At 38.4% G+C, this 27,552-nt stretch overlaps 1 protein-coding gene across 1 annotated transcript in view; it reads left to right on the forward strand.

Moving 5' to 3' along the window:
• The window catches only part of MALRD1 (MAM and LDL receptor class A domain containing 1), a 794,572-nt gene that overhangs the window by 82,662 nt on the left and 684,358 nt on the right, over nt 1-27,552 (forward strand). Inside the window, exons 7-11 of the mRNA XM_047066301.1 lie at nt 4,597-4,698; nt 5,369-5,515; nt 13,319-13,485; nt 17,784-17,876; nt 21,066-21,273. Coding sequence (XP_046922257.1) covers nt 4,597-4,698; nt 5,369-5,515; nt 13,319-13,485; nt 17,784-17,876; nt 21,066-21,273 — 717 coding nt within the window. The remainder of the gene's footprint in view (nt 1-4,596; nt 4,699-5,368; nt 5,516-13,318; nt 13,486-17,783; nt 17,877-21,065; nt 21,274-27,552) is intronic.

The raw sequence follows: 27,552 nt of genomic DNA on the forward strand, positions 1-27,552 counted from the left end.
AAACTATGTCAAGTGGTGATATGTGCTGTCGGGAACAATAGAGCAGACAGCTAACATAAGAAGTGCCATAGATGAAGGTAAAGTGAAGTTTTAGTCGGGCATGGTCACATGGAAAAGATGTTTCTAAACAACAACAACAAAAAACCCCCAAGGAGTTGAGGGAGAAAGCCATGCATATTTTGGAAGGAACTATAAATACAAAGGTCTCAAGGCAAGAGTCAGCTTTGTCTGTATGAGGAAGATCATGGTGAGGACTTCCGTATTTATTTCACGAAGGACAGAAACCCATGTAACGATGTTGAGCCGAGGAGATGTGATCTGACTCATATATTTAAAGGTCAGAGGGAGACAAGGGCAGCAACAAGGGAGCAAAATACAAAGTTATTCCTGTAATCCAGAAAGAGTGATATTCCTTGAGTCAGAATTGGTAGTAGTAGCAGAGGCAGTAGGATGTAATGAGATTCTGGATGTGTTCTATAGAGAAAGCAAAGCTTTGCTGATGAATCGCGTGATGGGTGACAGCGAGAGATGGGTCATGGATCCAGATTTCCTCCTGAAATAGGTTGGATGAAATTATCACGAACTGAGATGGGGAGGAAAGTGGGAGGAGAAGCTTTGGAGGAATCAGAAGTTTAATTTTAGACCTATTTCTGTTGAGATACATGTTAGCTCTTCAAGTGAAAGGGCCAAGACAGCAACAGGATGTCTATATTGGAGACCAGTGAAACTAGGCCTAAAATATAATTTGATAAGAAGGAAGTGTTTTAAAGGCATGAGATGAGGTGATATTAACAAGACTGTGGCGTAGAGAAGAGAAGGGAATCCAAGGACTGAGGTCTAGAGCCCCCTCATGTTTGTGTCATGTGGAGATGAGGAAAAACCAGCAAAGGTGACTGAGAATGAACAGCCAGTAATTTAAGAGGAAAACCAGGAGAGAATTATGTTCTAGAACCTAGTGAAGAAAACGTTTCAAGAAAGATTGAGTGATCGACTAGTTTCAGTATTACTGCCATGTCAGGTATGATAAGGAAGAAAAATTAAATGTTGGATTTAACAATACAGAGGTCATTCTTGATATATGCACTTTCAGTGGAGTGGTAAGGTTATGAAAAAGAAAAAAAAAAGTTCTGATATGTGCTACAACATGAAGGAACCTTGAAAACATTATGCCAAGTGAAAGAAGTCAAGCACAGAAGACCATATATTGTATGATTCCATTTATGTGAAATATCCAAAATAGGGAAATCTATAGAGATGGGAAGGAGATTAGTGGTTGACAGAGTCCAAGGAGGAGCAGAGAAAGGGAGTGATATATAATGGTTATGTGTTTTATATAATTTATGGGTTTTATATATAATGGGTTTATGGGTTATGGGGTGATAATGTTTTGGAATTAGTGGTGATATCTGTACAATTATTATGAATAAAAGCCCCTGAACTGTATACTTTAAAATAATTAAAATGGTTAAAATGGTGAATTTTATGTTATGTGAATGTTACCTCAATAAAAAAACTTAAAAAAAAAAGACCTCACTAGTGCAGGTTCAAGGAAGGATGTGGGGAGAATTGGTGTTGGAGTCAGTGTGAATAGGCAGAACTTAGAGAAGTTAGTTGGAGGGAGTTGGAGGGTCAGAGGGCTTTCCTAAGATGGATGAAATTTTGGCCCCTTTGTGTATCGAAGGGAAAAGAAAACCTGTTGATGTAAAAGAGGGGAGGGAATTACTGGAATAATTCCTAAAACAGGGAAGAGGAGATGATTTTTTGTAGAAACAAAGAGGGGCCCAGAGAACAGCATGGCTGGTTGACCCATAGTTACAAGAAGAAAGATACTCAGGTAGCAGTTCAGGGAGATAGGTAGTGGGACTTGTGAGGTTTTCTGCTGTTTCCTCTCATTTTCCTGATGAAATGTGGAGCAAGAATATTAGCTGAGAAGAATGATAGGGAAGGAGTTGGAATTTGAAGGAGGAAGTAAAGAGTTTTGAATAGTTGTCTAGGAGGAAAAGGAAAGAGGAAATGGAGGAAAAGGAAAGAAGGGGAAACATGGTGGACGATGAGATGGAGTGAGTAGTCACAGACATAAAACCATTTTAATCAGCATGGTGGTGGGCTCTTCGTCACTCATCTTCAGCCCCACAGATGCAGGCTGGAGTGGGTGACCAGTTCCCTGGTGGTCTCAGCCTACCAATAGCCATGTCTTGGGCTGGAAGTGCCTGGGGCAGTCATCTGGGCCCACGCTGCTTGTGACGAGCCCCCACACATGTTTCCTTGATCAGAGCCCGTGTTGTGGCTGACCCAGACCTTGTGGTTCTTGTTAGGATTGAAGGATACACCTCAGCAACAACCATCAGGGAACTCCCGAGAAAACAAGTTTCATTACACATAGGTCCTGGAGGATGTACAGGGTGTCCAAGGGCAACACAGCAAGGTTGTGGAGAGAGACCATGGATCCAGGGGTCTGCCTTCATTGAGTTCAAGAGGTTCCTGATCTAGTTGTGTGGCTAGGAATGTGTTTATTCCAGATGGATATCTTTGAAATGGTGCCCTCAGCCATCAAAAGTTTAATATCAGGCACTCTCATCTGTTAAAAAGAAAACCACAGGCCTAAAATGGTGTCACGGCCTAAAATGGTGTCACTTGAACTAGGCTAAGTCACCAAACTGGGGCTTAATATCTAACCTAATTACAGTTTCAACTTCTTCAGAAATGTCAGTCTTAACCTGTCAATCAGGAACCTTCTGATCAGTACTAGTGAGGTATTCTTTTAAATTTTTTTTTTTTCAACGTTTATTTATTTTTGGGACAGAGAGAGACAGAGCATGAACGGGGGAGGGGCAGAGAGAGAGGGAGACACAGAATCGGAAACAGGCTCCAGGCTCTGAGCCGTCAGCCCAGAGCCTGACGCGGGGCTCGAACTCACGGACCGCGAGATCGCGACCTGGCTGAAGTCGGACGCTTAACCGACTGCGCCACCCAGGCGCCCCTGTACTAGTGAGGTATTCTATGACATGGGCCCACTCCATCCTCCAAAGGAAGATGATGTAATCCACCTAGTAAGATCCCTTGACCTTCTCCAAGGGAATGTGACCTTGCCTGGAACAATCTTTTGTTTTCTTTTGCTAATAAGTGTCTTGCTCTACACTCCTTCCTATAAAAACCTGCCATTTGGTATGGCTCCTCAGAGCTCCTCTCTGCTTTTTACTTGGGGTGCTGTCTGATTATTGCTTTAATTTATTGCTAATGAAACCGATTAGATCTTCAAATTCATTTGGTTGAATTCTTGTCCTTTATTTTTTATTTTTTAAATACATTATTTAAAGTCTTTTTAAGTTTATTTATTTTGAGAGAGAAAGAGAATGAGATGGGGAGGGGCAGAGAGAGAGCGGGACCGAGGATCTGAAGCGGGCTCTGAACTGACATCAGAGAGCCCGATGTGGGGCTCAAACTCACAAACCACAGGATCGTGACCTGAGCTGAAGTCAGATGCTTAACTGACTGAGCCACCCAGATGCCCTGAATTCTTGTTCTTTAACACATTATGGTGTAAAAAAAGTGAATTGTCAGATACCTACAGTACCTGCAGGGTTGTACTTACCAGAGTTTTTGCCCTGAGAGTATGAGGAAGCACAGGAGTGCCAGAGGGAGTGGCTCTAACATCTGTGAGAGAGGAAAAGAGAACATGAAAAAGGATGAAAGGAATTGGAAAACTGTCGGACTAGTAGCTTGTGGGACCTCGTGCTGTCAAAAAATTGTTAGAGCTGATACTAGGAGGAATGAGTGGAGAGAGGTGATGGTTGAGGAGTGGGCCACTTGTAATTAAGATAAAGGAAATGTTACCACTTGTAATGATGGTACTCACAGGCGTGGTGGCAGAGGTCATTTTTCCTCAACCTTTCTTCATGACCATCAATACGAAAAAAGCAAGAGATTAAGAGACAAGATGAAAGTAGCTATTAAAGTGACGATGACTGCCAAGAGTCAAAATAATCAAGGTGGAGGGGTGGTGCACCAGTGTCTGTAGGTGACTGCCACAAGCTGGCACAACGAGGGATGTCATCTGATGTCGGGAGACTCATAGCTGAGGTGTTTGGGGAGATGAGAATGAGAATTGTCTGGAAGTGGCAACGGAGCAGGGAGGATACCCAGTCCACTTTCCAGCCCTGTGTTGGGCGGGCAGTGGAGGGGAACACAGACACCAAGCAGGGAGGGATTTCAGGGACCGCAGTTCCAGGAGATCAGCTTCCAGTTAAAGAGGACAGCATATCAGCATATGTCATAGTTGACACAGGTACAATTATCCTTCTAATAATAGGCTCCTTGTTTCCACATTAGGCCATGTTACTTCCATGGAGACATGGGCAGTTTGGTTTGGGGGCTTGGCGGTCACCACAGAGATCCGATTAAATCCCAGAAGCACTGGCATAGTTGTATTATTCTCTCTGACTCTCTGTGTGATGGAGCTGCCTGGGGAGAGATGCTGTTACAGAGAGGAGTTGGGTGAAGAGTGCTTTCTAGAACAAATGCTAACATTTTAGGAAATGCATGAGTCTTTCCAGTTGTACCTACATCTCACTTCTTGCCTCTCTTTAAATTTAACAGATGAAATTTTACCATGTCAAGAAACACTGAATACCGAGCAGGAACTGTGCCATCTAGATTCACGTCTCTGCAATTTTGATTCTACAGATGAAGGATTGAGGTGTAAGTGTTAAATCGAGATGCCCACCATGATGGTATGTAGCCATCCACGAGACTTGGACCACTGCTAGGAATTCAGACCACTACGAGGGATACTCACCTGCCAACCTTTGTTGACATTTATGTCCTAATTTTAGCTGGAGTGTTGTTGGAAGTCTATGGTTTATTCAAAACATGAAAGATACTAAATATGTAATTTTAAGGTGATGTTTTATAAAGTAGTTCCATTAAAGACCAGCTTTCAATTATATAGAGTGTTTCTTCTTTAAAATTTCCATGTGATTATGAATAACAAGTGATTTAAACTAATTTCAAAAAAAAATAAAATATCAACCCATAAAAAAAATAAACTAATTTCATAAGGTAGGTAAGGTCAGATTATATATGTGCCATTTAAAAAGTTGTAGTAGGAGCAGTGTACAAGAAAAAATGGAAACATCTTTTCACTTTTGAATGGCAGTGGTTTCCATTTGGGAGGATGCCTATCTGGATCAAGGGAGGAACTATTTGCTGGTATATTCTAAGGCTTATTGAACCAAAATTTGTAGGTATGAAATTGTGTGTGTGTGTGTGTGTGTGCGTGTTAAGCTTTGATTATAATACATAACTATGGCTAAGCAGCTACTCTAGTACACTGTGATGGTTCACCAAGATCTTTTTTGGCTTTCTGTAGTATGTCACGTCTGTGGATTTGAATCTGACATGTGTGACTGGGCATCAGAAACATCTGCTGGGCGAATTTCCTGGATGCGCACAAAAGCAAGAGAGGTTCTTGCATTAGAATCTATACCTCAGCAGGATCAAAGTAGTGATGATGAAGGTAGGAAATAAAAAATAATCTTCTGTATATATGATTTTTAGAATTTTGACTTGTGGGTAGTATGAAGATATTTCATCAGGGATCTTGATGTATATACTGAGTGTATTTTATTGAAGCTATATTTGCATAGATATTGAAAGTAAAAAAATCATATTATTGACAGTGTAAAGAAAGAATTATACTAGGTTAACTTTTAATTTTGTAAGTTTTATTATTTAATCATCAAGAGATAGTAGATATTGTGGGAAGAAAAAGGTAAAGTATTAAAACGCTTTTATAAAGCTGACTAGCTCTCCTTTTCACTAGTGTTATCAATGATTTTCTTTCTTTTCATCTAACATTAAATTTGTGGTGTCTGTTTATTTTTCTTTCCACTGCTTTTTCTCTCTTTCTTTTTTTGAGGAGGTATTGTTAGTCTTTTCTTAATTTAGTAATTTAAAATTTTGCCACAGCAGAAAGTAATAGCTATTTTTTCTACTTCCATGTTGAGTTTACTTTCTCCATAGTTTTGCCTTTTCCAGAATGTCATATAATTGGAGTTATACAGTTGGTAGCCTTTTAAGATTCACTTCCTTCATTTAGTAATGTGCATTTAGGCTTCCTCTCTGTCCTTTTCGTGGCTTGTTGGCTTATTTTGTTTTAATAGTGAATTATATCCCATTGTCTGGATGTACCAGAGTTCATTCACCTCCCGAAGGACATTTCGATTGCTTCCAAGTGTTTGGCAATTATGAATAAAGCTGCTATAAACATCCATGTGAAGGTTTTTGTGTCAACATAGGTTTCCAACTCTTTTGAGTAAATACTAAGGAGCATGGCTGCTGGATCGTTTAGTAAGAATATGTGTAGTTTTGTAAGAGACTCCTAAGCTGTCTTCCAAAGAGAATGTATCATTTTTCATTCCCATCAACGATGAATGAGAGATCTTGTTGCTTCACACCCTCTCCAGCATTTGGCTGATGTCAGTGTCCTGGATTCTGGCCATTCAAATAGGTGTGTAGTGATTTCTCTTTGTCTTAGTTTGCATTTCCCTGATGCCTATGATATGGCACATCTCTGATGCTTATTTGTCATTTGTATGTCTTCTTTTGTGAGGTGTCTGTTAAGGCCTTTGGGTTTTGGTCTTTTATCTTTATCATTTTCTTTGTTCACCATTGTTTCTTTTATTTCATGCCCTTGATTCCTTTCCTTCTTGAATAGGTTCACTTATTAATTATTTTTTATTCAGAAAAGATCTGTGGTCATGGTCTTGCTAAGCATTTATAAGCTTCAAGTGTTTTTAATGGCCTCACTCCTAAATAATAATCTATTTAGTCATACAATTTTTGAATGAAAATCTGTTCATTTTATTTCTAAGTACATAGTGATGGTTCTTCTTTAGCTACTGATATCTACCGTAGTCATCATGAAGTCTGAGCTCATCTAATTTTTTTCCATTTTATGAAGATTTAATAAAATGTTTATCTCTACTGTCTGAAATGTCATCGTGATTAGTAAAGATGTGAATATATTTTATTTAAAATTTTCAGTGCTCAAAATGCATGTATGTTATCATTTGCGGACATGGTATGTTAACTCTTTTCTGATTAGTTTCTTTCAGTCCCTCTGTTCTTGTCCTCTTGAGTTCCTATTAAATACATGTCCTGGGGGCCTGTGTGTTAGTGTTTTTTATTTGTTGCCCTTATTCTTTGTTCTTATTTTTGTCTCCCATTCCTGTTAGGCCTTTGTAGTTTTAAATGAGGATTTTATATGCTTCTTTTTTTGTTTCCTTCTTTAGTATCTCAATTATATTTCCATTTTTACCCCTTTTTTTTAGTGCTAGCTGTGAGTTTATGAAATATATTTACAACTAATCCAACTCCACTTTGAAATAACTTCATACTTCTTGGGGCACCTGGGTGGCTCAGTCGGTTAAGCGTCCGACTTCGGCTCAGGTCATGATCTCACGGTTTGTGAGTTCAAGCCCCGTGTAGGCCTTGTGCTGACAGCTCAGAGCCTGCCTGGAGCCTGTTTCAGATTCTGTGTCTCCCTCTCTCTCTGACCCTCCCCCATTCATGCTCTGTCTCTCTCTGTCTCAAAAATAAATAAACGTTAAAAAAAAAGAAATAATTTCATACTTCTTCACAAAGTGCACATTGTCTTATAATCATAAAATATTCCTAATTTCTCCCTCCTGTCCCTTGTGTCATTGTTATCACTCATTTCACTTACATGCAAACTATAATCATCAAATACATTGTGGCTATTACTATTTTGAACTGTTCTCTTTTAGATCAATTCAGAATATTAAAATTAAAAGGTTTTGCCAAAATTTGAAGGTAACTGATTTGCTTTATTTATTGCTTTCCTAGTACTGTTCCTTTCTTTATTTAGATCTGAGTTTATGACTAATTTCTTCCCCTCTCTTTGAAGAATTTCTTTTAACATTACTTATATTCAAAGCCATTGTTTCCTTGTTTATTTTCTGTATAGGTGTGATCTGTCCATTGATCTAAGTGGGGTATTTAAGTCCCCTACTATTATTGTATTATTATCAATTAGTTCCTTTATGTTTGTTATTAATTGTTTTATATAGTTGGGTGCTATCATGTTCGAGGCATAAATATTTAAATTGTTTTGTCTTGTTGTATTGTCTCATTTATTATAATTTAGTACATTTCTTCATTTCTTGTTACAGTTTTTGCTTTAAAGTCTATTTTGTCTAATTTAAATATTGCTGCTCTACCTTTTTTCTGATTTCCATTTGTGTGATAAATTTTTCTCCATCCCCTCACTTTCAATCCGCAGGTGTCTTTAGGTCTAAAATGAGTCTCTTGTAGGCAGCATATAGATGGGTTTTGTTTTTTTATCCATTCTGATGCCCTATGTCTTTTTATTGGAGCACTTAGCCCATTTACATTCAAAGTGATTCTTGATAGATATGTATTTATTGCCATTTTATTACTTGTTTTGTCATTGTTTCTGGAGATTCTCTCTGATCCTTTCTTGTCTTTGTCACTCTTAGTCTCTGCTTTGTACTCAAAGAGTCTCCTTTAATATTTCTTGCAGGGCAGGTGTAGTGGTCATGAACTCCTTTAGTTTTTGTTGGTCTGGGAAGCTCTTTATCTCTCCTCCCCTTGAATGATAGCCTTCCTGGATAGAGTATTCTTGGCTGCAGCTTTTTCCCCATCAGCACTTTGTATATATCATGCCCTTCTGGCTTTCCAAGTTTTCTGTTGAGAAATCTCCAGCTAGCCTTAAAGGTCTTCTCTTGTAAGCAAAGGACTTCTTTTCTCTTGCCGCTTTCAAGATTTTTCATTTGTTGCTATATTTTGCAAATCTAATTATATGTCTTGGTGTTGGCCTGCTTTTGTTGATTGTAATGGGAGTGCTCTGTGCCTCCTGGATCTGGATGTCTGTTTCCATTTCCAGATTAGGGAAATTTTCTGCTATTATTTCTTGAAATATATTTTCTGCCCCCTTTTCTCTCTCCTCTTCTAGGACTCTTATATATGAAAGTTATTATGTTTGATGGGATCACTGAATTCCCTAAATCTATTCTCATGTTGCATAATTTTCTCTCTCTGTTGTTCAGCTCCATTGTTCTCCCTTGTTGTGTCTTCTAGGTCACTAATTCATTCCTCTGCTTCTTCCTGCCTGATGTTTAATGCATCAAGACTGTTTCCAATCTCGTTTATTGTGCCCTTTGTCTCTGATTAATTCTTTTTTAACTTTTATCTCTGTGGTAAGGGTTTCCCTGATGTCTTCTATTTTTTCCCAAGCCCAGTGGGTATCTTTACAATTGCTGCTTTAAATGTTCCATCAGAAATGTTACTCACATGTGTTCCTGAGATCTCTTGTGTGGCCTTAGCTTGTTCTTTCATTTGGGATCAATCCCTCTACCTTCTCTGCCTTCTTCTCCGTGTTAGAAAAGCCGATGATGTCTTCTGCTCCTGATGATAATGGCTATATGGAGAAGAGGTCATGCAGTGTCCAGGGATGGTGCTTTAGTGTGTGTCTCCGGCATGTGCTGGATGAACTCTGCTGTTGTGTTTTGGCTGCTCTGTCCTTCAGGTCAGTCATCTGCAGAGGAGGCTCTTCTCATCTGCTGCGTGTGGGCAGTGTTGGGTGTCTGGCCTGAATGTGGTGAATTCAAACTATGTGTGCTCTCGTCTGCTTGTGAAATGAAACCTGACACCACTTCCACCAGAACTGAAGCCCCGCAGAACTCCATGGTCGGGAGATGTGGTGTGGGTAGGGGTTTGTGCTGGTCTTCTGGGGGAGGGGATGCCGTGCTGGGACCAAGACAAGCTTCACTGAGAAGGGCAGTCTGCCAAAGCACAGGGGGCTGGGGCTCAGTGTAAGCTGGTTAGGCGCCCAGTGTTGGAGCTGCACTGCTTCCTGCAGGTGGCTCTGTGTTTATGTTGAGGGCAGGGGAGGAAATGGTGCTGGCCAGCTCCTTTGTCTTCACAGAGGGATCTCTGTGAACACTGCCTCCCAGGGATGTACTCTGAGAAGAACGAATAATCTCCTCCCTGTGTTCCCCAGGTGTTTTTGGTGCTGTCTGCCCTCAGGTTGTTTGCCTGCCTTCTCTCCAGGAGCAGTGCAGTGCCCTCGGGGCTCTATCCCAGCTAAGCTCACTGACCTTTAAAACCCCAGGCTTTAAGCCCTCCTGGTTGCAAGAACTCACAGAATTCAGCTCCTTTACTTTTCCAGGCCAATGATTCTTTGCAACTTTCTTCTCGTGCATTCCCCTGTGCACTCCTCTCTTGCTTGCCCTTCTCTGTGACCTTCCCCTCTGCAGCACCTGTGGTCTCTTTCTCCCCTAAACTATGTCTCTGCACTTTCTACTTTATTCTATGTGGTCTCATCTCTCCCTTTAGCTGTGGAGTGTGTTCTGCCAGTCTTCGCCTCAGTTTCGGGGCTGTTTAAGATGATTTGATAGTTACCTAGTTGTTGTGTTCATGGGATAAGATGAGTCTAGGGTTCTCCTAGTCTGCTGCCAACTTCCTCTCCTAACATTACTTACAAAGCAGGTCTATTGGCTACAAACTCTCTCAATTTTCATTTGTCTGAGGAAGTTTTTATTTCTCCTTCATTTTTTGAAGAACAGTTTTGCTGGATGCAGAATTCCAGATTGGGTTTTTTTTTTTCTTTTCTTCTTCTTCTTTTTTTTAATGTTAGTTTTGAGAGGCAGAGACAGAGCATGAACACAGGTGGGTCAGAGAGAGTGGGAGACACAGAATCCAAAGCAGGTTTCAGGCTCTGAGCAATCAGCACAGAGTCCACTGTGGGGATCCAATTCACCAACCACAAGATCATGAACTGAAGTTGGACACTTATCAGACTGAGTCACCCAGGCACCCCTCCTTTTTTTCGTTGGTTTTTTTTTTTGTTGTTGTTGTTGTTTTTTAAGGTTTCTTCTTTGTTTTCGATCCTTTGCAGTTTGAATATGACATGCTTACATGTAGGGCTTTGGGTATTTATCTTGCTTTGTATTTTCTGAACTTCCTGGAACTGTGGTTAAAATCTGATATTAATTTTGGGAAAATTGTCAGTCGATATTGCTTCAGATACTGCTCTTGTTCTTTTTTGTCTTTCTCATTCTTGTATTCCCATTATGCTATGTCACTTTTGTAGTCATTCCCCAGTCCTTGAATATTCTATTCCTTTTTTTTCCACTTAAAAATATATTGGCTTTTTAGTTTTAGAAGTTTCTGTTGACATATTTTCAGCTGTACCAGTCTACTTAGTCACCCCATTAAAGACAGTCTTCATTCCTGTTGGAGTGGTTTTTGTTTTTTGTTTTGATTTTTTGTCTCTAGCATTTAAATTTTTTTTCTTAGAATTTCCAGCTCTTTGACTACATTTGTCAGTCTTTTTATTTTTCATATTTTCTACTTTTTTTTTTCCATTAGAGCTCTTAACTTATTAATTATAGTTGTTTTAAAGTCCTAGTCTGACAATTCCATATCTGGGTCTGGTTCTGATACTTGCTCTTTCTCTTCAAGCTATGGCTTTCTTTTTCTTTTTGCCTTTCAGTATGCTTTGTAATGTTTTGCGGAAAGCCAGACGTGATGTACTACGTAAAAGTAATTAAGGTCAATAGGTATTTAGCATGAATGACCTTTTATGTTTATGCAACTAGAGATTAGACTCTTTACTCTTTGCTGCAGCTGTAAATGCCTAAGGCTAAAAATTCACCTGGTATTCTTGATTTTATCTTACTTGTTGTCTTTGGGTTTCCCTAGAGACATATTCTTAAATGACATCTGAGACCTACAGTTCTTTGAATAGTATTCCCTTATAGGAAGATCCCCTTTTATATGGTAATAAATTGTGAGGTGGAGGAAAAATATTCTTCAGTCTTTTAGTGAAATTGTTCCTCCGTTACAAGATCTTCAAAAATGCTTCCTTCCCCAACCTTAGATGAGACAGGCAAGCTAGACAGGGCTGGATCTGGGTATTTTCCTCCTCTCCTGTGGAAGGCTAGAGCCTGCTGGAGTTGGTATCTCTCTTCTCCTAGGTCAGTTAGGCTCTAGTCAAACTCCAGTTAGTAACATGGTGGTAAAATAGTTACTTTTGAGTACAAACCTTGCTATTAATACCTGAATAATCCAGGTGTATTCTCAGGTGTATTTCCTTAAGACCAACCTTAGTAACAATATTAGTTTAGGGTTTCGTACTTCGCGATAATGGTTGGAGTTTTGCATATCCTGTCACTTAGTTGTAGCCCAAGGTAGTGAATGTTGGTGTATTTTCCACCTCAGATTAAGAGCGGAATTCCCCAACTCTAGTCTTCAACTTCATTGAGAGAATTTGACTGTTCTTCCAGCTTTTTTGGTAATATTGAAATTAGTCAAAATCTGAGCTACCAGAGCCTGAGTCTGGTCTCAGAGTTCAAGAGTTCTGTGGTTTCAACCCTACTCACCATACTTGTTCTTTCCTTATCTTTTTAGATATTTTTTTTGCAATGGATCTGTCTCAACTTTTATAAAAATGTGTTTTTTATCTTATTTATCATTTCTTTGTTTAAATATCAGAGGCAAAGTATTAACTTGCTATGGTATTTTGCTTAAAATCTTACATTTTAAATAAATAAGAGTTTTGCTTAAATTCATAGTTTTTAGAAATTGTAGGAATATTTGCTAACTTGCAGAAATAAAGAATTAAAAGGCTTCATTAATGAAAGGTGAAGTTGTAAAATCATAGAAATAACTTCACCTTGTCTATATTATTGTATTTAAGAACAGTGTAAATTGGTTTTAAGTATCAGATGTGTTAAAATTGATTGACAATATTTTCACATAGTATGAAATTCATAGGTGCAGATTAATAGGGCTGTAGATATCTGATACTTTCATGTGGTTTGGTAAGAAAGAGGGCAGTTCAAATTAAAGTCCCTTGAAACTATTAAGGTTTTTCTAAACCTAAAAAGTAAAAGAGAAATAAAAGAGGAAAGAATTCTGGGAAGAAAGGTGTGGACTTCTTGGTTAAAGAAAGGTTGAATTGTGACATTTTAAAGAAAATGATAATGATTTGTAGCATAGAGATTTTTATATCAGCAGATTTATTTTTATAAGAATAATGAATTGAAATTTCCTAATTTCAGGAATTAGGAGCCAATTTCAATGCATTTGAAAATACATATGGAAATGAAAACCTATAATTTGTAATTGATGTAATCATTTACGACAGCATATCCTTTTAAATACAATCTTTGTCTTTCAGGCCTGATTTTGGAAACCCCGGGAATATAATAATTTTGTCCAAACATAAAGCAGCTGATTTTTCTAAATTGCTTCATTTCCCTTTATTTTTCAGGTTACTGTATGTGGCTAGGAGCTAAGGATGCTTCTACTCTTAACCATTTAGACAGCAAGGCTTATTTAAATAGCTCTGTGTGTCACTGCCTGGGCAAGAGATGCCATCTTCAATTCTATTACTCTATGGAAAACAGTGTTCTGAGAGTAGGACTATATAGTAATAAGGTGAGAAGAAACTTGCATTTATTTCAGATTCATTGAATAAGTGAAATTTCTCTTTTGGCAATTTGTGTTTCTATTTCTCAGTTGTGCGTAGGCTTTAGATAGTCTTTAACTTGACCTTATTTAGTATAGCTTTGAAAAGAAATGTTAAGAACTAGCTTAAGAGATACTGTCATGTAGACAATTTCGTGTGACGATTGGCACCATATTATTTTACAGAATTGTTAAAATTCATGGAGCTATATTAAAGAAATAATAGATCTAATAAAAATGAGATTTTTGAGATTCTGTTATGTTGGCTCTGTGTTGACATTCTGATGGGATCTGTTTTGGATTTTAGATCCACATATGTAGAGCTATAATTACGATGGAAACAAATTACTTGTTATGGTACCAGTATATACAGTTTTTAGAGACTGGTAATTACTGATTAAATATAAACAAATGAGTCAATGGAATGGGCAAAGAAAGGCTCACTGGGTAGAGTGAAAGTTGCAGTGGTAATATTAGCAAATAGAACAAATTCAGGCCTTTTTTCTAAACCTAACTTGAAATGAAAACAATCCCCCACCAGTGGCAAAATATCTGAGATGCTTTCAGAATTTCTATTGTGAAGAAGAATTTATTTATTGATAGAAGTAAAAAAAAAATCACAGGGGTAAATAGTGGTCATTCTAGCAATGGGAAACATTTGAAAATAATTGCAGGAATTCTTACATAGGAAAAGACAGTAGAAGCATCCAACTCAAATTCTTTTGGCTTGAGGTGCTTTAAATAAATCTAGTTGTAACTTCCTCCTGACATCAGCCAAATGCATTTTCCAAGAAAAGTTTATTAATTTAGCATTTGTTCTTATCAAGTATCACTAACCATCTGTCAATAGCATTTTTTTGGTTCTATTTTCTTCTGAATTCTGAAGTGCCATCGTAATTAATCCTCGGGTATTGCCTATTACCTATTACTAAGAGATCTGAAAATTCCAGAGAAATTCTCTTTTTTTATCCTAGTTCTATCACAAAACCCCTTTCTTTTTCTTTTGTGTAATTTTCTTCTTATCCAGTCTTTTTTCTTTGACCTCCTCTTTTCCAGAACATTCACAGAGTTTTAAAGCATAAAATTGGATAAGTGAATTGGAAGTGGGAATTGGAAGAATAAAATAATTTCTTCCAACTAAATAAGTCAGCTTTTATTTTATTCTCTCCTCAATCTCAGACTCAGAAATTTATTAAGAAATTGTAATATCTATATATTATATATATAAGTTATGAATCATTGAAAGTGAACAATATCAGTGTTCTGGTGACTTTGGGACTGTATAAGAAAAGATTATGAACAAATTGACTTCAGATACACCATATAATAAGAATAGGAATCAAAACCCCATCTCCCACATTATAAGAAAAGAAGTTAATCATGGAGAACTGATCTAATGTATTAATCAGAACCAGTTGGGTGTAAATCTTTGAGTATTGAGTGATGTTTGGTTCATTAGTTTACCTAGTATTCTGCAAGGCAAGATCCTATCTTTTCTCACACTCTATTTGCTCTGCTCTATATACATAACATATAACATATTGGTCACCAATGAAAAATCTGCATCAAAATACATTTAAATTACATGTTGATGTTTTATCACAAACTTAAAAAGGACTCCAATCCTATAATTAAAAAAAATAGCTCTTGATGAAAATGATCATTTATATCTTCCATGAATAGAAGAAAGACAACAACCCTTAGGATATATGCAGGTAAATCAAGAAATATCTCGTAAAATGCTGAAGGTGGTTTTCTTTATTTTCAGAGGACATTAGAATTTGAGAAGTAGAAAATACAGGGAAGTTGTTAAATAAAAAGTTGACTCTTTTTAGGGTCAGCTTACGTGTGTAGCAGTTCTAATTTCTACCATATAGAGATCCTTGAGATTAGGTCTTTATCATCTATAAAGTAATAGTCATAGTAACAGCCTGTATTTTATTCTGAAGAGAGTTTCCATTATCAATGAGCCAGCCTGTGGTATGTTGTACATATTCTGATTAACATTAAAAACCACTGGTTATTCATTATGATTATAGCTAATGATATGGTTTTGTATATTTGAAATTTGCTAAGAGTATGGATCTTAAAAGTCAGCACAAGAAAAAAAAATTGTAACTTCATGATGTTTTGGAGGTTCACTAAATTTATGGTGGTAATTATTTCACAACATATATGAAATCATTATACTGTACACCTTAAACATATGCATTGCTATTTGTCAGTTATAACAATAAAACTGGGAAAAAATGAAAAAAATTTAAACTGGTAAACAAACAAACAAACAAACAAAAAACCTCCCAAATGTCAAATGGGAAGAACATATAGCTGGGGCAGGCAGGAACGAAAATGCCTTAGAAAGTAGTTTAAAAAGAACAAAAACAACAACCTTGAGTTTGGTACCTTTGATTTCTTTACTGGAAAAGGAAAGGAGAAGCTGAGGTCTCCAGGAGATATAGTCATTCTTTCCTTGAAAGGTAAAATGGCATTATTGATCCTGGTCTGGGAGAGTAAGGACGTTTTCAGAATTTGTATTGATTGATTGATTGAATGATTTTAAGATAACGGAAAATTAGAACTTCACTTGAACGTTTTTCTGAGCCGAGGGTTTCTTTTTTCGTTGGCACCTGTTGAAAGTAACTACATAAGAGTCTGAGATTGAGGAGAGAATAAAATAGAAGCTGACTTACTTAGTTGGAAGAAATTATTTTTCTTTTTCATTACTTGTGCTGTCAGACAGGAAAATGTGCTAGAAAAATCTGTATTTCATACACAACATACTGTTAACTTAGTGTACAAAAAGCCATTTAAGTTTAAGAATGCTGCGCACTTCAAAAAACTGTAAACACATTCTTCTTCAGGTAGAATAGAGGGGAATTAATTTGTCATTGGAAAAAAAGCAGGATTGCTCTAAGTTATCTTCATAAATGAAAGTGAGGGGACGTGCTGAATGCAACTTGCCAAGCAGTGTCACTAAAAGCGTGTGTGGAGGACGTTAAGTGTCTTGATGCTAGATAACTGAGGTTGTGTAGGAAATTATTGAAAGAAAAATTAGTTGTGTGTCCCAACTTTGGGTCGCTCTGGTTCATCCTGAAGTGACGTGGGGGCTGTCAGCTGAAAATACGTCTGCCATGGATGTTTCACTGTCTAGTGGAAGTCTTAATAGTTGATATGAATAAGTAATAAAATGAAGTACTTTTTTAATGGGTTTAGACTATCTTCTGAAATATTCAAGACTTGGAAATTGGAGCAGACATCAGAGGGTAAAGGACTGAGTTGAAAATAGATTCGTTTTTAGAAAGTGTTGGCTATGAATGAAATAAGTGAGGCTGAGGGGAGATAAATGCTTACAAGAGTCTGAAAAAGTGTAAGTGTCATGTGAAATTTGAATTACAACGAGATGTTATCTTCTGGTGCTGTTTTCTATCTCACAGTGGAAGGAGGGCACAGGCAGTCACAGAGCTCAACCTGAGACATATTTATGCCACTCTGCATATTCACTCTATTGAAATTTGAAATAATCAATGCATCTTATGGGTAAACATTATGAACAATCTGGTCTATCTTTAGCAGGGAAGTGTCAAATTAACTTGCATGTTGGACAGAATCTAAAGAATATGTTATTTCAGAGTGTAACAGCATGGTCACAAGTCATAAGGCACAATAACATAGGCCACATTTTGGAGTACATTATAGACTTTTACCTCATAGTGTATAGGAGCATAATTTTGCATGTACTTTGTAACCTGGAAGATGATCATTTTACCAATGCATGACAGAGCATTGTGCTCTAGAAGGCACAAAAAGGTCTTTGAAAGAACAAGAGAGTCGAATGGAAATATAATCTCCAGACAATAACTGTATTGTTTGGAACTTGGAATGAATTCTCCCATAGAAAAAAATATGTTGAGATTGTGCAGAAGAATATATCTGATAACATCGTGTTTTTTTATGTTTATTTATTTATTTATTTATTTATTTATGAGAGAGAGAGAGAGAGAGAGAGAGAGAGAGGTACGAGTGACATGTATCCACTGTATGTTATCATCTAGAGCATTTTCACTGCCTTAAAAATCCTCTGGGCTCTGCCTTTTCATCCTCCCCTGCCTCCATTTTATTGTTCCTTTAAAAAATGTTAAACACCTTTTTACCAGTACTTTAGGCTTCCTACTATTTTCATATCAACTGAAATGTAATTGAGAGAGCACATATGTGAATATGAGAGTAGAATTTGGGGAATTAGTAATGTCATTTTCTTTGAATCAAAGGAAGAAGAAATATTTTGGACATATAGCGCATCAACTGACAGAAAATGGGTGAAAGCAGAGGTGTTAATACCAGAAGGACTGAAGACATTTAAGGTACAAAATGGAAAAACAAGTACTTTTTTATATCGTAAATTTAATTTGTAGTTTTGCAGTAGTGAATTTTGTCATCCATTCCTAAGTTTAAATTAGCATTTAAATTAATGATATAGATTTCTATATTTGGGGAGAGCCATTGCCTGCTTCTTTTCATTGTACTTAGCCCTTCTCAGGCCACATTTCCTCTGAGTAGAAGAGCCAGAGTGTGACTCCTCATGTTTAAAGCATCCTCATTTTACACGGGCTCCCTCCCTAACAGCCCCCACCTCCAACACCATGCACTGAAAACAAGGAAGCAAACTGCATTACGAAGCAGATAAATAATAAATTGGTATTGAAAATCAGTGAAGACTATGCAAATGTTTTGAATGCAGTAATTTACATCTTTATGAAACATGGATAACTCTACCTTTGCAAAGATATGTCTGCAATATACATGTGCTCAGTGGGAATACTATCTCTTAACTCAAGATTCCATGTTGTATATAGAGTTGAGATTGTGCAGAAAAGCATATCTGATATTTTTTAACTTTCATATTAAATATTTACCTGTCATTTCCTTCTTTTCTAATATAGCAATATTGTAAAATGTAGTCATGTCAGTAGGATCAACATTTAAATAGCTGGTATTATTAATTGCCATTCATAATTTTGTTTTTGAAGTGCATTATTTTATTTAAGATTCCTTTCCTATTGTATTGTATATAGAGTGTATAAATATTTTTTTGCTGGGCTGTGAGTATAAAATAATAAGACTGATTGTACATGTGGCTCATGAAACCCATTTCATTCCTTTATGATAATACCACATATGTACATCTTTCTAGGTTTGAAAGGGAGAACCCGAATGAAACTGAAGTATAACCATGCAGATTTTTAGAATCCCATTTACTGCTCAGATTGGAATTTCTGAACCATAGCATTTTTGTATTAATCACAGCAAAGTTGAGGTTTATATCATAGCCTATTGCAATAACATTTGGCACTATTTTAATTTTCTAAGCGATATTTATCTTTATAACTTCTGAAAGAGGTACTAAATGATTAGAGTTTCATTCTTTTTACATAAACCGAATATAAAAGTTTGTTTTGTTATTTAACTCAGAGATAAAACAAAATATAAAGGGAGTAATTTGGGAGCTATTCTAGAATTCCAAGTGCATATTAAATGTAATTAACTTTTCAATAATAGCACCCTTTTGAGATCTAAGTTTAAACTCATCAATTTTGAAACCCAAACTGATATCATTTATGCACATCTGATCTCTTGCTGCTATAAAAATATACAACTGTAGATCCAATAATTTATATATATTTATACTATATATATAGTATATTCATATGTAGAATGGTATACAGCAGCATACAAAGTTTTTCTATTATTATATATGATTTAAGTTTAATATTATTTTCTAGACTAAATTGTTAGATATATTTACAAACTGAAACTTGATCATAAGTAATTCTTTTAAGTTTTTATTTATTTTTGAGAGAGAGAGAAAGAGGACAGAGGGTGAGTGGGGGAGGTGAAAGAGAGAGGGATACACAGAATCTGAAGCAAGCTCCGGGCTCTGAGCTGTCAGCACTAACTCATGAATGGCGAGATCATTACCTGAGCCGAAGTTGGACACTCAATCAACTGAGCCACCCAGGTGCCCCCTTAAGTAATTCTGAACAAATATATGTATATACATATATATATGTATATGTATACATATTCATATTTTTGCATATATATGTGTATATATATGTGTATATATGTATATATGTATACACACACATATGTATATACATACATATATGTGTATATGTATACATGTATACATGTATACATACATATATATGTATATGTATACATATTCATATTTTTGGAAAGGAGAAAATATATTCAGAGACTTTAAGCTGGAAGAAAGTCAAAGGAATTAGTCTTTATTTCTAGTATCTTACACATTAACAACATCTTGTTCACTGCTGTTCAATAGTATTTTCTGTCATAAGGGGAAATTTAAGTATCTGTGCTCTCCAATATGGTAGCCAATAGCTACCATACATGTGGTATGGTAGTACATGTGGCTACTGAACACTTACAATGTGGCTGGTGTGGCTGAGGAAATAGCCCTTTCTAGCTTGTGGCTACCGTATTGGATGGCAGAGAAATAGTTATTTAGTAGAGTCAGGTATTCATACCTCTTGTCCACTCTGGTGGAAAGCTAGCCATTGCTCTTGATAGAAGCTCAAGGATAATACTTTGATATTATCTTACATTGGACTGGCAAGTATGGTCATTGCACTTGCTAATACCGTATACTTTCAAAAAACCTCGCAATTCAGCTGGAGACAATGAGACTTATTTCTTTTAATTAGCACTTGTTTGATTATTAGAGAAATTCTTCTCTGAAAATAGATTTTTATATTTATTATTTTAAATGTTCTATTCTTCTGTTGTGTCCCCTTAGTATTTGCCTAACATTTCCCTTCTTGCATGCCAATGCTGATATCAGTAGTTTAAAAACCAGATGCGGTTATAGCTTTTGGTCTCTAAGTAGTGATCATACTTATTCTTTTCCCTGAATATTAAAGAAAGAGAGCAGTGAAGATGATGCTCAAGTAACAAATTTGCAGTCAGGGACATTGCCAAGGGTGAAGTGGCATGTAGTATTTCTTTTGCTCATGGGTGGGTTCTCAGTGGATCTGCTGTGCCCATAGTCTTTGTCCTGGTCCCTTGGGAGGCATATATTATGGACTGCTGACCTTTCTTAAATGTAGGGCTTTTTTCATTCAGACCAATTATACATGTGAGTCAGGCTTCTCAAGTAGGAACTTTATTGGTTGTATTTGCTTCTCTTTTAACAGGTGTTTTTCTCAGTAACTATTAAATGTCTATTATTCTTTTTTGGAGGGTTATTTTTTTAAATTATTTTTTTACATTTACATTTATTTATTTTTGATAGAGACAGAGCATAAGTGGGGGAGGGGCCGAGAGAGGGGGAGACACAGAATGTGAAGCAGGCTCCAGGCTCTGATCTGTCAGCGCAGAGCCCGAGGCGGGCTCGAACTCACAAACCGCGAGATCATGACCTGAGCCGAAGTCGGACGCTTAACTGACTGAGCCACCCAGGTGCCCCTGGAGGGTTCTTTTAAAGGAGATTATCAACTCATAAATTGTTCATGTTTTTCCTTTTGAAGATTATCTTTGAAGGGACTATTCTGAGCCAGAAGGGTTTTATTGGGCTTGATCAGCTCTGGGTCTATGCCTGTACACGTGCTCCATCCAGAAAGCTTTGCTCCACAGAGGAATTCACTTGTGCTAGTGGCCAGTGCATCGCCCAGGAATTGGTCTGTGACTCTCAGCCAGACTGTTCTGATGACAGTGATGAAGACCCGGCAACTTGCTGTAAGTGAATTAATGATTTACTTCTTCACATGCTCACATTCACGACTGTGGTTGGATTTAAAAGTCTTTGCACCGAGTGAGGTAAAGTTAACATGTATGAAATACGATGAATGTTTATTCTCACTCTGAAGCTATTAGCACTATTCTTTGTGGGGGTCTCTAAGCTAATTTAAGGCTTTGGTACTTTCTGTTAATACTGCAAACTTTGTTGAACAAGTGAGTAATTGTATTATGGTATGTGTGTGTTTTAAAGAGGAAAATGGGTGGGAAGGGCAACCCCTTTATACTTTTCCCTCTGGAGACATATATTATGGATTGCTGACCTTTATTAAGTGTAGGGCATTTTGCATTCTGACCAATTAGACAGAAAGCTGTGGGGAGGGTTTCAAGAGGAGGGCTGCCATTGCCTTCTAGGCAGCCATGATGCCTGTAGAAATGTCAGCTGTGGTTGGTATTCATGACTGGGCAAAATTTAGGTCCAGCACCTCCCTTTTAGGATTTTTATGGAGAGGCTTTGATAGGAGTGATGACAAGAAGTCCCATTATTATTCAAGTCTAGTTGTATTTGAAAGGAAATACAATTTAATTTAAAACCCAAATGATGGATCCCATATGAGGCAACTTAGCAACTAAGATACTTGCGTCTCTTTGGAAACAATGAATTCTAACTAAATTAATCCAAATCCCATATCACAAACAAGTGGGTTTTCTTAATTATTAAAAATTTGCCATTTGTTTTGCTGCAGTTTTAGCGATGTATTTTGTTGAAAGAAATATTGCAACGTGTCACTTTTTAAATGAAAAGTTCTTTGTACAAAATGCTTCTGTTGATCGGTAGGGATTTTATTAAGAGCAACGGAACAGGATGCAGGAAAGAGGAGATGGGAAAGCGAGGGAGAAAAATCCTCTGCCTGTTTTTACTTATTTTTTTTAATTTTTTGTTTTTAACGTTTATTTATTTTTGAGACAGAGAGAGACAGAGCATGAACAGGGGAGGGGCAGAGAGAGAGGGAGACAAAGAATCTGAAACGGGCTCCAGGCTCTGAGCTGTCAGCACAGAGCCTGACACGGGGCTCGAACTCACGGACCTTGAGATCATGACCTGCGCCGAAGTCGACGCTTAACTGACTGAGCCACCAGGCGCCCCCCTATGCCTGTTTTTAAACAGCAATTCCATTAATGCCTCAGACACTTGGTTTTAATACTAGATTAAAAAAAAAATCAATTTACCAGTATAATCTTGGTGGAATTTTTGGGTACAGTCTTTTTTCACTCAAAAAATATGTGAGGACAATTCATTTTCTCTAATGTGTCAGTTTCTTTTCTTTTTCAAAAAAAATGTATTAAGCTTGTTTATTTATTTTGAGAGAGAGAGAGCGCGCACACGTGCGTGCACACAGTGGGGGATGGGCAGAGAGAAGGAGAAGCAGAATTCCAAGTAGGCTCCACACCATCAGCACAGAGCCTGATGCAGGTGTTGAGAACTCACTGTGAGATCATGACCCGAGCCGAGATCAAGAGTAGTTGCTTAACCGACTGCGCCACCCAGGCACCCCTGTCAATGTCTTTTCTATGCCTTAAAATTTCTTACAAAAATTTGGGTCATTTCTTTTGAAGAAATTCACCTTACTAATAGTTTGCATTATTTTTGGGTTCATTGGCTGAAAGTAAATATATTTCTTCTCTTTTCAATTGCACATATTGACACTTAGCTTTTTTCCTCCCTTTTTCCCCCTCCAGTGAAGGGTTTTTTATGTTCTCCTTGTAATTGTTTCTTTTTTTTGTAAATCAAATTCCACCCGGAGTATCAGTAGATATTTTAGCATTTGATTTTGAACATATTTTCCCATTTCTCTTTTTTTCTTGTAGTTTCATTGGTTACATAGTTGGGATTTTTCCAGGGGAGTATATCTTGATACCGTTCTGCTATTTCCTTTGAGCGAAGGGACAGATGTCTGTGCTTTTCAACAAATAGTGTTATTTCCTAGTGTGTTAAATTTTCCAAATTATGTCATTTCATTTGAACAAAGAAAACCTGGCATGTTTGATTGATTGAGACCAACTTCATATAGAGGGTGTGACATAAAAATGTAGCCATATTACATATTATGAAATATTTATATATTGATGCATATATGTCCATATTTGATGCTGACATGAGTATTTCGTGTACATATTTGTTCAATCATTTTTGTTTTGAGGAAGTTATAAAGCAATCGAATTACTAGAATTTATATTACACTATTTTCTGTGCTAAAATAATATATTTGTGCATATATACACACACTTATATATATTGTTACACATGCTTATATATATTGTTCCCTTTGACATTTAAAACCACCTTGAAACATTCTACGCCTACTTTAAGTTTGTATTTTACAAATTGCGTTTGTAATGCAAACTTTTCTTATGGTTTCCCATGTTCATAAAGCACAAGCAACACGCTTTTATACCTTCCTTTTATCCCATTTTAGGATGGATCTCTAGGACTGTGTAGCTTATATATGCAGTTTGAATAGCACGAGTACTTACTGGAGACTCAGGAAATATTAACTAAAGAATACTGTTAGTTGGGATTATGTAGTCAGTGTGCTTTTCCCAAAAGTCACACTCACTCAGGTGTTCTTTCATTACCAAGATCCTCTTAATTTTAGATACTTTTAACAAGAGTAGTTGACGAGCCTCTAGCCCCATGCCTTTTATAAAGCAGTTAATTGTTAAGTGAAAAGGAGTGTTGCTAGAGTGTTGCTACTCTGGTGTACTTTGTGGACCAGTGGCATCGGAATCATCTAGGAGCTCTTTTGAAATACAGAACCTCAGGCCATAGCCCAGTCTTACAGAACCCAAAGTTGGCCATTAACAATGTCTCAGGTGGTTCCTCTGCATATTAAAGTTTGAGAACCGCTGAGCCAAACAGTCTTCAGAAATGGAGCCACAGCTGAGAGAGAAAACAAATGGCATACAAAAAATGGACTTAAGGCAAACTAGTCAAGAGACCTTTCACGACAGAAGCTAAAACTCCCATAACTAATTCCTAAGAGCATCACTATAATACCAAACGATAGATTTTATTTTTTAAGTTTATTTATTCAGAGACAGAGACAGCACGAGTGGGAGAGGGGTAGAGAGAGAAGAGAGAATCCCAAGCACACTGTCAGCGCAGAGCCCGACCGGTGGCTCGAACTCAGGAAACCGAGATCAGGACCTGAGCCAAAACCCAGAGTCTGATGCTTAGCCTACTGGGCCACCCAGGCACCCCGAACGATAGATTTTAAAAACAGTTTTATTGAAAAACAATGGACGCACAACAAATGCACATACTTAATGTCTGTGATTGTTGAGTTATACAGCCGGTCTTTGTCCAGGAGCTTTTCTGTGTCCTTCTTGTAAGAACACTGAACGTGAGAGTTTTACCCTTTTAACGTGGTGGGGCAGCACGTGTGGCCGCACACATGGGGACAGACGCTGGCCGGTTACCGTAGCGTGCGCCCCCTACTCGTACCCGGGCGGCTCGCCCCGCCACCCTTCGCCGCCCTGGGCCCGGGGCGCAGCGGGTCGGACGGCCGGCGGCACCTGGGCGGGGACGACCCTCCCGCTTCCTCTTCCGCGGCCTCGCGGTCTTCACAGGCCTCCCCGCGGCGGACGGCCGCCCTGGGCTTCGACAGCTCGCGGCGGGCGGGCGCCGCTCTTGGCCCTCCAGCAGGTGGGTGCTCCCCGCGGACCCGGCAGCCGCCCCCGGGCCGTGCCGGTGAACCGGCGCCGCGAGGTCTAGGGGTCGTGTTCGCTGGGAAGCACTTAACGCTGCTGTGCAGGGATCTCCGACCCCGACCCCGCGTTCGCGGCGGAATGCGGTGGCCGAACGCCGCCCCTCCGCCCCGCCCCGCCCCGCCCCGCCTCGAGCTCTTCCCGCGCGCTGTGGCCGTGGCCTCGCCCGTGGCCTCTGGACGCCGCGCCGCCTCCCGGAAGGGGGCGACCCCGCGGCGAGCGGGCGCAGGCCGGGGGATGCGGGGAGGCGTGGCGGCCCCCAGCGGCGGGCGCCTGCGTGCTCGGAGACCGGGAGGGCCCGGGACCGCGGTGACACCGGGAGCCAGCCCCGAGGGAGCGAGGCGTCCCGCCGGGCAGCCCCCCGCCGGGCCGGGAGCTCGCGCGCTTCCAGTTCTTCCAGCAGAAATGGGGCGGTTACTGCAAGGACCGCAGCAGCCGATGGCGATGGCGCAGTGCCCAGGTATGTGGGTCCAGGGCACCCCCAAGATTTCCTTCGGGCAGGCTTGCAGAACTTGTCAGACAGAAGTCTTAGAACTTTCTCGAGTGGAAGAGAGCACCTGTCAAAGTTGTAAACAGACTCCATGCCTCTGCTCCGTAAAACTTCGCCGCGCCGCCGACCCTAAAAGTCCCTGTCATGGAGATTTGTGGGGGAGTTTCAAAGGCAAACACCTGTGACAGCACTTTGAGCTTCAAATACATCGTTTAAACGAAGGGGAAAAACGGTCCTGCCGAACGTGTCTTAGCGAGCAGCTAAGTGAGGTGTGTTTTTTTTTTCTTCCCATGCCCCTTTTCTGTCTCTCCGTTCTGAAAATAATTTATGAAAGGCCGTATTTTCGACAAAGCCCTAAATAGAAGTATTGCAAAAAAAAAATGCACAGTATTGTTGACTGTGTAGTGTGCAGGAGACTTCTAAACGAATTCATCTTGCATAGTTGACGCTATACCCATTGAACAACAACTCACCGTTTCCCTGTACCCTTGGCCCCTGATAACCACTGTTCTGTTTTCTGCTTCTAGGAGGTTTAATATTTTAGATACCTCATATAAGCGGAGTCATTTTGCTAGGTGAAATAAGCCAGTTATTGGACAAATACTGCATGATTCCAAACAATAGATTTTTGACATTTACTAATATGATCCTGTATAAAAGAGGGACATTGCATTGCAATGTATTTTTAAATATTTCTTTTAAAAACTTATCTATGTATTTTTGTGAGAGAAAGAGAGAGCAAGCATGAGTGGGGGAGGGGCAGAGAGGGAGAGAGGAAAAGGGTGAGAATCCCAAGCAGGCTCTGCACTGTCAGCACAGAACCTGATGTGGGGTTTGATCCCACGGACCTGTGAGATCATGAACTGAGCTGAAACCAAGAATTGGACTTCTAACAGACAAAGCCACCCAGGTGCCCCTATTTTTAAATACTTCTAATAAAATAATTAAAATGTACCTTGTTCCAAACATATCTAAAGGCATATACATTCGCAGGCTGAACAATTTACATATAAAATATACCTAATTTCTAGACACATTCCACGTGGATGAACCCTAAAGCCATTATGCCAAATAGCACAAGCAAGTCACAAAAAGACAAATATTGTATAATTCTACTTACACAAGGTACACAGAGGGGTCAAATTCATAGAAACAAAGCAGAATAGGGGTTGCCGGGGTGAGGGGAGGGAAAGATGGGGAGTTGGTGTTTACTAGGTATAGAGTTTCACTTTGTAAAGATGAAGAAGTTCTGGACTATGCCTGATGGTGATGGTTACACAACAGTGTGAACGTACTTATTCTACTGAACTACACTTAAAATGGTTTAAAAGATAAGCTTTATGCCACCTATATTTTACCACACAAAAATAAAATAATTTATATACCCTTTTCAATCATAACATGGAAAAAGACTGTATATGTGTTTCAAAAAGGATGCAAGGTTGGACAGATCTGTGTCCGAATCAAATAGTATGGGAAACTCTGGTGGAAAAAAAAAAAGTTCTTTTAATTGTAGGATTCTTCAGAGCATTTGAAATGCTAGTACTTTAAAGTACACTTTAAAGGAGAAGTCAGAAAAAAATAAAGGAGAAGTTGATACAGTGTTCAAGTGAAGGAAGTTTTAACCAAGAATCCAATGCAGTGCATTTAATGTTCACTGTGGTGCTGTCTCTGGATGTCTTTCATATTTTTAAGAAAAATGTTATGCTAAAAATTTCCTGCAGGCAAGGTAAATAATATATGTAGTGGAGAAAAGATCCTTGTGGCTTTACAGTAAGTATTAAAATGTTTACCTGATATAATCATATTAAGATCTAATATATGCTTATGGAATGCAACATTCCCCATTTATTCCCATACAAACTTTTTCCCCCTTATATAACGTAAAAGCGATTTACTTCTGAACTAGAAGATTCATAAATATTTTAATTTTCGTAATCCAGAAGAATTTTCCTCAGCTGCTACAGTGAATTTTTTCTTTGGCCAATATGCTGCAGTGGTTAAATATGCAAGAGAAAGCT

This window comes from Lynx rufus, unplaced genomic scaffold (genome assembly GCF_022079265.1).
Source record: "Lynx rufus isolate CCGP_SWC_20201006 ecotype Redwood Valley unplaced genomic scaffold, mLynRuf1.p SCAF_7, whole genome shotgun sequence".
Classification (NCBI taxonomy): Eukaryota; Metazoa; Chordata; class Mammalia; order Carnivora; family Felidae; genus Lynx; species Lynx rufus.